The sequence below is a fragment of the Genypterus blacodes genome, unplaced genomic scaffold (genome assembly GCF_046128005.1).
Source record: "Genypterus blacodes isolate CSIRO-AG114 ecotype Tasmania unplaced genomic scaffold, CSIRO-AGI_Gbla_v1 ptg000002l_1, whole genome shotgun sequence".
In the NCBI taxonomy this organism is placed as follows: domain Eukaryota; kingdom Metazoa; phylum Chordata; class Actinopteri; order Ophidiiformes; family Ophidiidae; genus Genypterus; species Genypterus blacodes.
This window is the reverse complement of record NW_027466816.1, coordinates 1,814,319-1,827,964: the sequence shown is the minus strand read 5'-3', so window position 1 is coordinate 1,827,964 and position 13,646 is coordinate 1,814,319. Positions and strand designations below refer to the sequence as shown.

The window sequence follows — 13,646 nt, the reverse complement described above, 5'->3', positions numbered from 1 at the left end:
TTTATATTGCGTCACCTCATGGCCGTCTTTGTGTTTAGTCAATTGATCAGTTTTTACTCTTACAACCTAAGTTCAGTGATTGCAAGTGTGTGTGTGTGTGTGTGTGTGTGTGTGTGTGTGTGTGTGTGTGTGTGTGTGTGTGTGTGTGTGTGTGTGTGTGTGTGTGTGTGTGTGTGTGTGTGTGTGTGTGTGTGTGTGTGTGTGTGTGTGTGTGTGTGTGCGCGCATGTTTCCAGGTCACTGCTGTGTGTGCTATATTAGGCCGTGCTCTTTTATTTATTTCTTCTCACACACACATGTCAGCACAGTGATTGAAGTCATTGCAGATAGTTTCCATCGGACACAGGGTGGGGGGGGGGGGCAGGTTGTGGTTGGGGTTGAAAATATTTTGAAGGTGTGCGTGTGTGTGTTTGTTAAAGAGGTTCTCTTAAATCAGTTATTTAAGAGAAGTTATCCATCTGCCTGCTGGTTAGAGCTGTCAGCACACACACACACACACACACACACACACACACACACACACACACACACACACACACACACACACACACACACACACACAGAGTCTAACCTTGCTGTGTTTTTAGCCAATCAGCTCACAGTTTGTGTGCTAGTTCAGCCAATAGCAGTTGAGGTTTTTGTTTGGATGGATGAGTGATGTTAACGAGGCAAACGAGAAGGGATTAAGATTAAAATATCAGCAGCGTCCGAGTTGAAGGGTCATATCGCACAAACGTGTGTGTGTGTGTGTGTGTGTATGAACCGTGTGGGCGTGAAGCCTGAGACGTACTCTGAGAGGGGAGCGCTCACTCTGTGTGCGTTGTCCGTGTCGACAGATAATCAGTTCAGGATGTCCATCCTGGAGCGGCTGGAGCAGATGGAGAGGAGGATGGCAGAGATGGCTTCCCGTGATCTCAACCAGCACTACCAGCAGCACCAGCAGCAACGTGGCAACCAGCTGGCCACGCCCCCTCCACCTCCTCTACCTGAGCACGTTGACCAGGTGAGGATCCAATCAATCTGCTACAAGACACTTGCGTTTTAATCAATCATCAAACCTCTATCATGATCAATTATCCATGTGTTAGACATTCAAATTAAATATATGTTGGCATTGATGTATTATTGATCAGCTATAGCTGTTGTTGGTTGATCAATGGGCCAGGATCTTTGAACTAATTTCAATGCATTATATTTTTATGACTGCTATTGAACCTGGCCAGTGACGCTCAACCTGTCTCTGTGTCTGCCTGTCTCTCTCTTTCTCTGATGTCATGGGGAGTTTGGCAGATGAAGTACTGGAGTTAAAATAGACTGAATGTGACAGAGGTGGGCGGGTGTGTGTGTGTGGGGGGGGGGGTTGCTTGACCTTAAGTAAAACAATTAGAAGCTCCAATTTGCACCAGAAACTCCAAAGAAGGTTACAGTGATCACAGCACTTCCGATGGTGATTTGAGATTCATTTGACCATCGCTGCTCTCTGTGATTAACAGGAATGCGGCGGCAAACTTTTTCGGAATGATACCGAAATGCTGGCAGCAAGTGAAAACTCAGGAAGCGGTTCATTTTTAGCTTTTCTTCCATGTGCGTCACAGAGGAAGAGCTATACATACCAAGGAGTGTCAGGGAGGGAAAAACGAGAGGGGGGGGGAGGAGGGGGTGAGTTATGAATGTAATGTTTCCGACCAGCTGGTGGGGGAGGAGGGGTGAAAGGAGAGAAGGTGAGAAAGACAGGAAGGGAGAGACAGTCAGCTGGGTCGGGTTCAATCTGACAGGTGAGAGCGTGTTCACCTGAAACACCCCATGCCTCTGTGATTGGTCTGAGATGTCACATGACCGCAGACTGCTTTGCTCCTGTCTCTCTCTCTCTCTCTCTGTCTCTCTCTGTCTCTGTCTCACAGTCCTCTCAGTGGTTTGAGAGGAGGATTGTGGGAGTGTGTGAGCGGATGATGAAAGGAGCAAGGTGGGGCAGAGGAGGAGGAGGTGAGCGGCTTCATCACTCAGTTCGTCACCGAGGGATGACGCTGCTCCACCTGGCAGCCGCACAAGGATACACGCACCTGATACACACTCTGATCCACTGGAGGTACGCGATATCGCACACTGACCTCTCTCACCTAAATGTGACTTTGCATCACATCCAATGACTTATGATCGCAGTTTTGCAAATGAGAGTTTGATTGAGTTTCTTGTTTCTGTGTACAGGAGTGTGAACAGCGACAGTTTGGACTTGGAACAAGAAGTTGATCCTCTTAATGTGGACCACTTCTCCTGCACACCACTGGTAACACAAAATACATGCGGACATGGACTCAAATGCCTACGAGATTGTTTGAATTTGCTCCTGACACACCTGTTACCGTGTGTGTTCAGATGTGGGCCTGCGCCCTCGGCCACCAGAGAGCAGCAGAGCTCCTGTACGGCTGGAACAGTCAGGCTCTGGGGATCCCCGATTCACTGGGCCGCCTGCCGCTGGCCGTTGCTCGCTCCCGAGGCCACACCCGCCTTGCCACAGCGCTGGAGGAGCTGCACACACACCGCACAAACGCACACGTGCACACACTACAGAGAGACACACACGCACCTTCAGAGGATTCGAACACACCGGTGACACCACAACCACCGTCTCCTCTGTCCACTAGCCCAGACACAGGTAACACACACGCACACACGCACACACGCACACACACACACACACACACACACACACACACACACACACACACACACACACACACACACACACACACACACACACACACACACACACACACACACACACACAGTGACCACTATCAGATAATCTAATAATAATGTTTGATTCCTCTCTGTGTGCCCTCCTGCAGGCCTCAGCTCTTCCAGCAGTCTCCTTTCACCCAGCGAACCCTCCTCCCCCTCTCCCAGCTCTGCCTACTCCAGTGGTCCCACCCCCATGGACACCTCACCCTCCTCACTCTCATCCCCTTCCTTCTCCTCCTGTTCGTCATTGCCCGACTCCCCTCCCTCCCCCTCCTCCCGCCCCCTCTCATCCCTGCCCGCAGCCATGTGGGGGGCGGAGCCAAACGCTGATCTCAGCTCTGGTAAGACTGCTTACATTGAATGGGTGTTAGTTGGTAAAAATATTAGCTGTTAAATTACTGTAGTGTAATGACAAAATGATGCGTTGTCATATTTCTCAGGATCTAACCTCATGGACTATGAGAGCGCTTGCACTGCCTCCCCTTGCACGTATGCACCACCACACGCACACACAGCAGGAGGGCGGCGGTCCCATGCAGCTGCAGCGACGCTGGAAGCGCATCTGCTGAGCTACAGCGAGAATGCAGAGAATGAGGGAGAGGAGGAGGAATACTTGGAGGAGGAGGTGCTGCAGGTACGTACTTGAAATCCTCTTAGAAATCCTAAAACAATACCAGGTGGAAACGTATAGGTGCACACTGTTGACATCAGGTTATCTGCGATTATCGTCACTCCTTTATGAGCGTAAAACAACACATTTCTCAGACATTTAAGTGCCTGTTGCTGTGGTTACTGCCCCTCCACCTTCAGGTTGACATGGCAACGCTAGCGGAGCAAATCATCGAAGCAACCCCAGAGCGAATCAAACAGGAGGACTTTCCCAGAGGGGTGGAGTCACCACTCAGAGAGAGGAGGGACAACCCGCCCATACAAGACACCTGGTTGGCTACTTACCTTGACATGGTCGACACCCACACACACTCCCCACCCAGGTAAGCCCCACCCATTTAAACACCAGCATGCCCACAATATTCTGTGATTGACATACTGATGCTCATCAGCCTTGTTGCCATAGCATTTGTATGCCACACGTTATGTACTGGTTACCACAGTAACCTCTCAACCAAAAGTTTGTCAGAAAATGTGCGCGTGTGTGTGCAGGCGGGTGTGTCCCCCATCCCCCCTTAGCACGCTGGCCCTCCAGAGGCTCCGCCCTCCCTCCTCTGCAGCATGGGCGGAGTTCCTGAATGCCTCAGCCAATGGAAAGATGGAGAGAGACTTTGCCCTGCTGACGCTGACAGACGGTGAGCAGAGAGAGCTGTACGAGGCGGCCAGGATCATCCAGAATGCTTTCAGGAAATACAAGGTGACTCACAATCACAAATATTATACATTACATATTATACATACACAGCCAGAGGGCGCTGGTCATGTTTTCTGTCAGCTCAAAGGTTCTAGGCGGGCAGGTCGATGCGATGCAGGGAAGAACCCATTCATCATTGATTTTAATACTGATATGTCCGATGGTGGCCCTGTTAGCAGTTCTCTTTTGTGTCTCTCTCAGGGTCGGAGGTTAAAGGAACAACAGGACATGGCCGCAGCTGTCATACAGAGATGCTATAGGAAATACAAACAGGTGTGTGTGTGTGTGTGTGTAATGAGTTTCTGTCTTCGAGCTTAACTAACAATGAACTAACCTGCTGTGTCTCTTACCGTTTCTCTCTCTCTGTTAGCTAACATGGATAGCTCTGAAGGTAATATGAGCAGTAGATTTAGTCTTGTACACCCAGGGTGTGTGCGTGTTGAGTGTGTATGTGTGTGCCCGCAGACTAGACCCAAAGCTATCCTAGATAAAGGTTTGCTCCCTGTCTGACGCCTTTTGACTCTTCTTTTATGATGTTTACCATTTATTTGTTTATAAAGGCAGAGTGTCAGTAAACCACAGCTGATCAGTGTCAATAACATTGTGATCACAGATGTGTTTATCCTTTATTGATCATTCCCAAACGTTGTGACGCCGCTGTGTTTAGATGGACACTAACTTTGACACCTCCCCCTCAGTATGCCTTGTATAAGAAGATGACGCAGGCGGCCATCTTGATCCAGTCCAAGTTCCGCTCGTATTACGAGCAGAAACGTTTCCAGCAGAGCCGGCGTGCGGCAGTCCTCATCCAGCAGTACTACCGCAGCTACAAGGAGTACGAGCGGCTGAAACAGGCGCCGAGGGGCGCAGCCAGCCACAACCCCAAGATCAAGTAAGAGCTTCCAATACATCTGAGCAGTACTCCTGAACAGTGGTACTGATCAACAAAAACATTGATTTGTGATTATTACAGTTTGAGGCAGCGATAATGAGCGACCGGCTGTAACCATCAGATTATTAATTGTGTTTATCAGGGGATCGTTCCTGACCAAGAAGCAGGACCAGGCAGCGAGAAAGATCATGAGGTTCCTGAGGCGCTGCAGACACAGGTACACACACATACACATGCACACACGTGACCAATGAAACGTTTTGGCTTGTAATAAAGAAAGTAGTGTGGATGTCTGTACATAGTTGATATTAACACGGCCACCTTGTGACCACAGTGTTTAAGATAATGAAACAGATTTACATTTAACTTTGTGCTCCATGGATCACGTTTATAATTTAACACCTGTCTGTGTCCGTCTCTGTCTCCCTTTCTCTCTTTATCTCTCTTCCTATCTCTCTCTCTCTCTCTCTCTCTCTCTCTCTTTCTCTCCCTCCCTTTCTCTCTCTTTCCCTCTCTCTCTCTCTCTCCAGAATAAAGGAACTCAAGCAGACGAGGGAGTTGGAGAGGAGAGGACTGACCACTTAACCATTTCATCCCATTCATCTCGGGCAGGGGGAGAAGGATAGGAGAGACAGATGACAGACAGACAGATACTCTTCTCATCAATTATGACATGAAGTGAAGGAAAACAAGCGACGGATGAAGAGAAGGACAGAGAGATGCTTTATCTCCTTTCATTCTTCCTTTACTCTCTCATCGCATCTGTCTGTCTCTCTTTCTGCCCGTCTGTTCCTCCTGGTTGAAGTGTTAAGTGTTTGTGTGCAGCTCACCGTGCTGTCTGAAATAATCACTTTTCAGCACTCCCTCCTCCTTCTTTGGGATTTATTTGCCATGATTGAAGACTTCCTGGCAGCGGCACGCAAAAGCCCCGCCTCCTTCTCCGGCAGTCGACACGCCACTAAAGGTGTGAGCTTAGGGCAATGTTGTGGAGAGGCCGAATTTCAGTGACCATAAACACACTCTGCTGCAGTTGGCCACAAAACAACAAAATAATTGTATCCTCATTAATCCAGACTTTAAGCACTTCTTTTCACTTTTTTATTCATTTTTGCAGGGAAATCTGCAGATTTATTTTGTCTTTCCATCTGGATATAATTTCCATAAGCACTGAAGTTTACAGCAAAAAAGGACATCTAGTGGGAGAGCAACTCCCACTGATGGAGAGTGAACATGAAGAGAATACACTAAGCTGCGGTTTGAGCAATGTGACGTGTAATGGAAACAAAACCAATGAGAAAGTCATCTTGGAAACTCATGTAAACAGACTTTGTTTCTTCGTGGTTATGTAGGTTATGTTTGATGTCCTGGTTGCGGGTGACCTGATGTTTCCAGAAGCATGGCAAGGTCTGTTTTGTGTTGAATTGAATGAAAAAAGAAGCCACAGCACGATGCAAAGAAGATTTGATGAAGTGTGATAGGACTCGAGAGACAGACTGTGCAGACGTGGAGCAAAGGGAGATGTGCAGCAGCTGCATTGGTGGAGAACAGAGGAGGGAATATTGGGACGACGGCCTTTAGTTCCTTCACTCTGTTATCAACAGCTGAGCTCACGTTGAGGTGTTTCATGTTGTCTGAATGCTCTTAGTAGAACAGCAGTCAGTGTAAACCTGCACATGGTCACTCATTACAGCCCAAACATTTCACAGATTTGAGGAATGATTACCAGTTCCCGGAGAGCCACAAGATGGTAGAATTTTTAATTTAATTTAATTTACAGTCATTTAGCAGACACTTTTATCCAAAGCGACTTCCAATTCGGAAGCTGCTCCATGTTTACTTCTCATCTGTACATCACTAAACTTACTGACTGACACCATTTAATACAAACACTGACAACTCGCAGCAAAGAGTGTTTGATGATTTCCACCTGTTACTTTTGATAGGTTTCCGCAATTGTCTCATTAAAACACAGAGAAATACAGCACCAGAGAGTTAAGCTACGTTATAACAGACAGATTAGGAGATGTATTAGTGATCAGCACTGATCAATCACTGTGAGTCAGCAGCCTTTCTATTTAAGTACGAAGTCAAATCTTTCATCTTGGGATCAGGTTTTTTGAATTTATTTTCGGGGCTTCTTAATGGTCCACACCCCCTGAGTAGCTGCTGCCATCTCCTCCAACCCACAATCCTTTGCACATAAATCCTTTCCTGTTCATGTGTCACAGGGGGGTGCTGTTGTTCCTGCCCGGCCCGGCCGCCTGAAAATCAACCAATCAGAACGTGCGTCCGGTAAACAGTTTGTTTACCTGAATTTCATTAGAAGTCAACTGACTGACTTCAGACTGTAAATGATTATTACAGAAATATATAAACACAATCACGTATATATGAAAACAAAGTATATATTCTAAAGTTGACTTTATAGATGCTTTTGATGTTATTTATTACAGCATGTTGTGTGTGTGTGTGTGTGTGCGTGCGTGCGTGCGTGCGTGTGTGGTGCACAGACTGTACAGTCGAGTCTTAAAGAACCTCCTGACCTTTGACCTTGAATAAAAAACGTGAACTCATCTGACCTCTGAACAGACAGACGATCTGGACAATAAAAACGTTTCTTCCTCTGGAGGACGTACAAGCAGCAGGACGGCGAGCGTCCGCCGAGTCTTTTATTTATATAGGTGGGAGCCATGTGATGTTGCCGCAGCTCCTCGGCCCTCAGATGTGACGTCGCCTAACAAACGCCCCTGAATTCTGAATTGGATTCTGTGTCCCGCTGATTCAGGCTCATAGGATCATGCGGTGGACATCCTGAGACGGGCTGATTTTGCTATCGCTTTTTTAAAATCATGTTTCTAGGTAAAAATAAATAATTGTTGAGCAATTTCTGGTGACATCCGTCTCCATAGCAGCGCACAGACGCCTGAGCTTGTCGCACTCTGGTTTTGTTGTTGCGTACTTTGCCGTTTTGCCGCATGCCAATGTGAAAGTTTGTGTTTTTGTTTAGAAGAAATGATATCCGACTTAATCACATTTTGTCTTTAATCGCCGTCAGGACAAATACTGGAGTGTTGCGTGCATGTAAACGTCCTGACTGCCATTTGCTGTAGGGGTTCACAAACACATCACTGTCCTGCTTGATTGTAAATCCACACGGGTCAAGAGGCTGCCTTGGCGTTCGCTGTCCTTGTTGTTACAGAATCTTTTAGCACCGTGACATCACGCTGAAGCAGTCTTACTGTGCTGTTGCTCCTGGGTCAGGGTGGGGTCATAGGTCAGAACAGGGCTGGGGTTGTCCTGTCAGGGCAACAAGTTGCTCCTGGAAGGAGCCCACATTGCCCTCTGGTCCACATTGGGTTGCCCTCGATTCTCTAAATGTGCTTTTATAGTCACAGAATGGATGAGGCAGTGTTGTTATGGCAACCATGCCTAGCAGGACAGCATGACCGAGTTCTTTCAGATTAATGTGAGCTGCTGATGTGAAGCTTTGCATGAGTTTGTATTTGATTGTTCTGCATTTCAAAACAGATTATTCATTATTCTCAGTGTCAGATAAATAAATCACTTTACTATTTGTTTGCTTTGTTGTGTTTCCTGTGCTTTACTGGGTAGGCATCTTGAATCAACGTAATACATCTTTTATCTGGGGGTTTGAACTTCCAACTTCACGACTATATTCGCACAAAGCTAAAGACGATATTCACGTGTGATGGTACAGCAAGGTATAAAGTATATGTGTAATTGGCTTTTTAAGCCATAAGAAACTTGACTTTGGGTAGTTGACAAACTACCCTTCAGAAAGCAGTTAGCGATACTACACTCCTGATAAGAAGTAGACATTACACTGAAGCTACGGCAAGGCACAACATGAAATATTTGTGCTGTTTTACTCTCAAAGCAAAAAGGGTTTTAGAGTTTCCAATGTAGTGGATGCAGCACATGAGCAAGGGGTGCAGTGAGCAAGAACAATGATTTACAACGTTTCAAAGCACTTTAGTCATATCGTGTCACACTTTACAGCTTGTTTAAGAGTCAACATACACAAAACTGCTTCATATTCACAATAAATACCAGAAAACAACACCCACGTGTATGTCACGCAGCTCGTGGGCTGTAGTATAGCTGTGTGTGTGTGTGTGTGTATTTCATGCGGCCCGTGGGCTATAGTACGGCAGTCCTCTGATGTAGGCGTCCAGTCGGCTGCTGAACAGTTCACTGTCCAAACTGTTTCCCAACACACACACAGGGTTCTTCACGATGTGCTCCACATACAGCTGAGAGACGGACAGGCAGGGAGAGAGAGACAGACGGAGACACAGAAATGAGTGTAAATTTCTGCTTGCCTTACATTGCAGCACATGTCTGTCTGTCTGTCTGTCTGTCTTACATTGCTGTATATGTGCTGCAGGGTGTCTCTGGCACTGGGCACAGACAGGTCTGTGTTCAGGACAAACTTTAGTCCGCTCGGCGTCTCGTAGTAATGGAGACGATACTTGCTGGTCTGGAAGGACAGGAAGCCTTCCTTCCTGGAGACAGACAGGCTGCTAAGGAAGACAGACAATGCTGACTGATTGACTGACTGAGATTTGCCTTTTCCATCAAACATTTTCTTTTCCGTAAGTTGCAATTCATGAAAAGACACCAAGCGACAGATGGAGAGAGAAACAGGTAGATAGGTGCTGGAAGGATACATGTCCAGAGGAGACATCTTGCTGACGAAGGAGCGGATGGAGAAGAGCATCCCATACATCAGCTTGTACTCCTGGAGGAGAGAGAGGAAGATGAAAAATGTGAGATCATTGCTGTTGAAAACACCAATGACAGCAGATTCATCTCAGGTTCTCCGTGTTCCTCGTCTCACCTCTTCCTTGGAGATTCCTGCCTGCTTCTTGCGGTTCCACTCGTTGTAGTACAGACAGTTTCCATTACGGTCGAAAATGTAAACGTTATGCACCGTCATCTGAAACACGGGGCTCCTCATTAGCATCATGTCACCAGAACCATGTGTGCATTTCGTAGGTGAGCCACGGGTAATGTGGTCACTATTCATAAGGCAACCTCTGTGATTGACTGAGCCGAGACGCAAGGACTTCTATGAATAAACTTAATACATCTTTTATCTGGAGGTTTGGTACCTTAAACTTCCAACTTCACGACCATATTCGCATTAAACTGAAGAAATATGAGATAATCGGGTGTCATGCGATACCTACTGGCCAATCACACCGAACTCGACAACAAAAAGAACCTGCGCTAAACGAAATCCACAATAGTGATTATGGTGATTGATTTTAACCGTTCAGTGACGTTTTAACGGGGCTGCCGATCGACCGGGACCCCAAAACAGCTGGTTCGCTAACAGCTAATGACACCGTTGTACGAACCACTGAATTTAAACTATTAATACATTATTATCTTTTACATGCTACTGTCTTGTTGTTTGTAATAGAGGTTATTGTTAAAATTATTGCAAGCAAACTACATCGACACGGGGATTAAATTGCTTTTATCAGACATCTAGGAAGGGACGAATTGTGTTTACCTTCCCTTTCCTGGTTCCTGCGGAGCCCAGGACCCCACAGCAGAAGCGTCCACTGTCATGCCTGAACAAATCGTTTTGTATGGATTTTTCTTCTGTGCTTTTTGTTTGATTCATAGAAATGCAAAAAGACAAATCTCAGATCTAATGCGTCAGATAATTCCAATTTATTCCAGCCTTTTGGTTATGAACATTTTTATTTGCCTGCCTCCAATGCTTTGTTGTTGTTGTTGTTGTTGTTGTTGTTTTGCATTTAACTGAGGTACATTAATTTGTTTTACTCAATATTTGTTGAGAGTAGCTTTTCTTATAACTTGAACTTCTCTAGGGTCTTTTTTGGAACGTTTATTTGTTTTATTTCATTGTCTGTTGACTTCTTCTTTCGGCTAAACTATTGGCCTCAAAACAAAAGAAGCAACTACGGAGAGCGAGATTCACGCATTATTCATCTCGCGATACATTCATATTGAGACAAGATGGCGACTGCAGCGTCAATGATGCCGTACTTCGGCCAGCAAATTTCTTCCAAACACGACATGGTCCCGGACTGGACCAACCAGGAAGTCAGCACCGGGGTAAGAACATGAGCCGCGGGACCGGAGCGGACCGACCCGGACCACATTCTAAGCCTCTACAGAGATTAAAACTGCAGACGAACTGCTCAATGAGACAGCACTTCTTTAGCGGCTCGCGGCGGCTAACGCTAACCACGTACAGATTAAATGGTGTTTTGGCCTCAGTTCTTGTGTAAACCGGCTTTAGAAAATGAACTGGAGCAGAGGAGGCCGGTTCAGTCTCCGTGGACTAACTTACACCGGCACGGGCTTATTGAGAAAGACACGAATCCTATATTTCACGGGAGAAGCGCAATGAGCGTTAGCTTGTCCAGGCAATGGTTGGTACTGCATTTGACTCCATAATCGGACACAGCAGTTGTAATCTTCTTATTGTAAAACTAGAAAGCTACAACAGCAGACAACAGACGCAGCTAATGTTGCGGTTGATCGTTTATTTAACTAGTTTAGTTTTGAATAAATAACGTGTCCATCTTTCTGATTCTCAGACCACTATCATGGCGGTGGAGTACGATGGAGGAGTTGTGATTGGTGCCGACTCTCGAACTACTACTGGGTAAGAAACTGTCTGTGTGTGTGTGTGTGTGTGTGTGTGTGTGTGTGTGTGTGTGTGTGTGTGTGTGTGTGTGTGTGTGTGTGTGTGTGTAAAAACGATAACATTTATAAACGTGTCTCTTTGTCTGTCTGTCTCTTAGAGCCTACATCGCTAACAGGGTAACAGACAAACTGACTCCCATCCATGATCGGATCTTCTGTTGCAGGTGAGCCTTGTTTTGTGGGACTTCATGCCATCTTTGTAAAGTTGGGAAGGGTCCAGTAGTCCAGCAGGGGGCGTGGTTGTACATTGTAATGAAACATTGTATGTGTTAGATCAGGCCCAAGGGCCAAACTGAAATTTGGCCTGCGAGATCATATCAAATGTCTATTAGAGCTGGCCCGCTTGTATATAGCGCAAAAACTCAGTTCTCACCATCAAGTTGACTTTTAAGCCCAGATAAGAAGGTTTCTTCTCTGAATTCTATATATTCAGACTATGTATAATTTGGAGTCTGACCCGTGACTAAGTCCTAGTTTTGGCTTTGGCCCGCTGTGTATTTGACACCCCTGTGATAGATAGATAGATAGATAGATAGACAGATAGATAGACACAGTAGTAGTTAGTAAATATATAAAATAAAAACACAGTCATAATAAATAGAAAAGAATAAAGTAGTCAAAATGCAAAATATGTGCTGTGTTTAGGTCCGGATCTGCTGCTGACACCCAGGCCATAGCTGACGTGGTCACATACCAGCTGGGATTCCACAGGTACACACATGAACACTTATGCACGGTTCGATTAAAAGCCTCCGTGTTGGGTGATGGTTTATCATCCCCTTGTGTTTGTGTGTGGTCTCGCCCACAGCATTGAGCTGGATGAGCCTCCATTGGTGGAGACGGCTGCCAATCTGTTCAAGGCAAGCTGCTACCGCTACAGAGAGGAGCTGACAGCAGGGATACTGGTGGCTGGATGGGACAGGAGGAGGGCGGGGCAGGTATGCGCGCGCGCACACACACACACACACACACACACACACACACACACACACACACACACACACACACACACACACACACGCACATATACTTTGTATTTGTTATCAAATACAAACTTTGTGATATTGTTAAGATGCAGTGTAACTCCTCTTTTTGTCGTCGTCCCCCCCCCCCCCCTCTCTCTCTCTCTCTCTCTCTCTCTCTCTCTCTCTCTCTCTCTCTCTCTTCTCTCTCTCTCTCTCTCTCTCTCTCTCTCTCTCTCAGGTGTACTGTGTTCCTATAGGTGGTATGTTGGTGAGACAGCCTGTGGCGGTGGGTGGCAGCGGCAGCACCTACATCTATGGCTTCATGGACTCAAACTACAAACCAGGAATGACCAAAGACCAGTGTCTGGATCTGACTGCTCAAGGTAAATCAGCAAGGCATGCCTGGAGCTGCTCCCCACCTGTCTTTCTCACTCTCCACCTGGCTCTCCCATCCTCATCTCACTGTCTGTTTCTGTACCTGTCTCTCTCTTCGCACTCATGTCTCTCCCTCTCCCTCCCTCCCACCCACTCATCTGTCTTACTGTACCTATATGTCTCCATCCTCCCATTCTCTGTCTAACGCTCCACCTCCCTGTCTCCCAGCTCTGAGCCTGGCCATGGAGAGAGACGGTTCCAGCGGTGGTGTGGTGAGACTGGCGTCCATTTCAGAGGAAGGAGTAGAGAGACGGGTTATCCTGGGAAACCAGCTGCCCAAATTATCCACGCACTGAACAAACACACACACACACACACACACACACACACACACACACACACACACACACACACACACACACACACACACACACACACACACACACACACAAACATTGCAGTGTCTTCTGGTCCACGTTGTTCTGATAATAAAAGGTTAAATCTGTTTCTGTCTTCTGCTTTTCATTAATTATTCCTATATTTTCACATCTTTTCTGGATTATTCCTGTTTTTCATTTATTGCCACATTTTTAGGATTTTTT

The 13,646-nt window shown here is 46.4% G+C and overlaps 3 protein-coding genes across 7 annotated transcripts; 2 read left to right on the top strand and 1 right to left on the bottom strand.

Moving 5' to 3' along the window:
- Positions 1-405: 405 nt before the first annotated feature.
- camta2 (calmodulin binding transcription activator 2) lies at positions 406-8,567 on the top strand. The gene is made up of 12 exons (XM_076155812.1): positions 406-1,002; positions 1,901-2,085; positions 2,205-2,283; positions 2,373-2,652; positions 2,846-3,079; positions 3,179-3,372; positions 3,549-3,730; positions 3,900-4,104; positions 4,303-4,374; positions 4,800-4,993; positions 5,136-5,210; positions 5,524-8,567. Exons 1-12 carry the CDS (start codon positions 757-759, stop codon positions 5,576-5,578), a joined length of 2,001 nt encoding a protein of 666 aa, XP_076011927.1. The 5' UTR covers positions 406-756; the 3' UTR covers positions 5,579-8,567.
- On the bottom strand, positions 8,541-10,605 carry trappc1 (trafficking protein particle complex subunit 1). Its single transcript, XM_076156359.1, has 5 exons — positions 10,536-10,605; positions 9,855-9,953; positions 9,685-9,755; positions 9,381-9,519; positions 8,541-9,267 (listed from the first exon to the last, which is right to left on the bottom strand). The coding sequence occupies exons 2-5, from the start codon at positions 9,951-9,953 to the stop codon at positions 9,139-9,141; spliced, it is 438 nt and encodes a 145-aa protein (XP_076012474.1). The 5' UTR covers positions 10,536-10,605; the 3' UTR covers positions 8,541-9,138.
- A 367-nt stretch (positions 10,606-10,972) lies between these two features.
- On the top strand, positions 10,973-13,549 carry psmb6 (proteasome 20S subunit beta 6). Of its 5 annotated transcripts, none has more exons than XM_076156086.1 (8): positions 10,973-11,107; positions 11,596-11,663; positions 11,803-11,868; positions 12,350-12,415; positions 12,513-12,642; positions 12,908-13,052; positions 13,273-13,396; positions 13,463-13,549. In XM_076156086.1, exons 1-8 carry the CDS (start codon positions 11,009-11,011, stop codon positions 13,542-13,544), a joined length of 780 nt encoding a protein of 259 aa, XP_076012201.1. In that variant the 5' UTR covers positions 10,973-11,008; the 3' UTR covers positions 13,545-13,549. The 5 variants fall into 5 exon arrangements, with proteins under 5 accessions (XP_076012201.1, XP_076012281.1, XP_076012123.1 ...); XM_076156166.1 differs by having other exon boundaries at positions 13,455-13,549; XM_076156008.1 differs by having other exon boundaries at positions 13,449-13,549.
- The last annotated feature ends 97 nt before the right edge of the window (positions 13,550-13,646 follow it).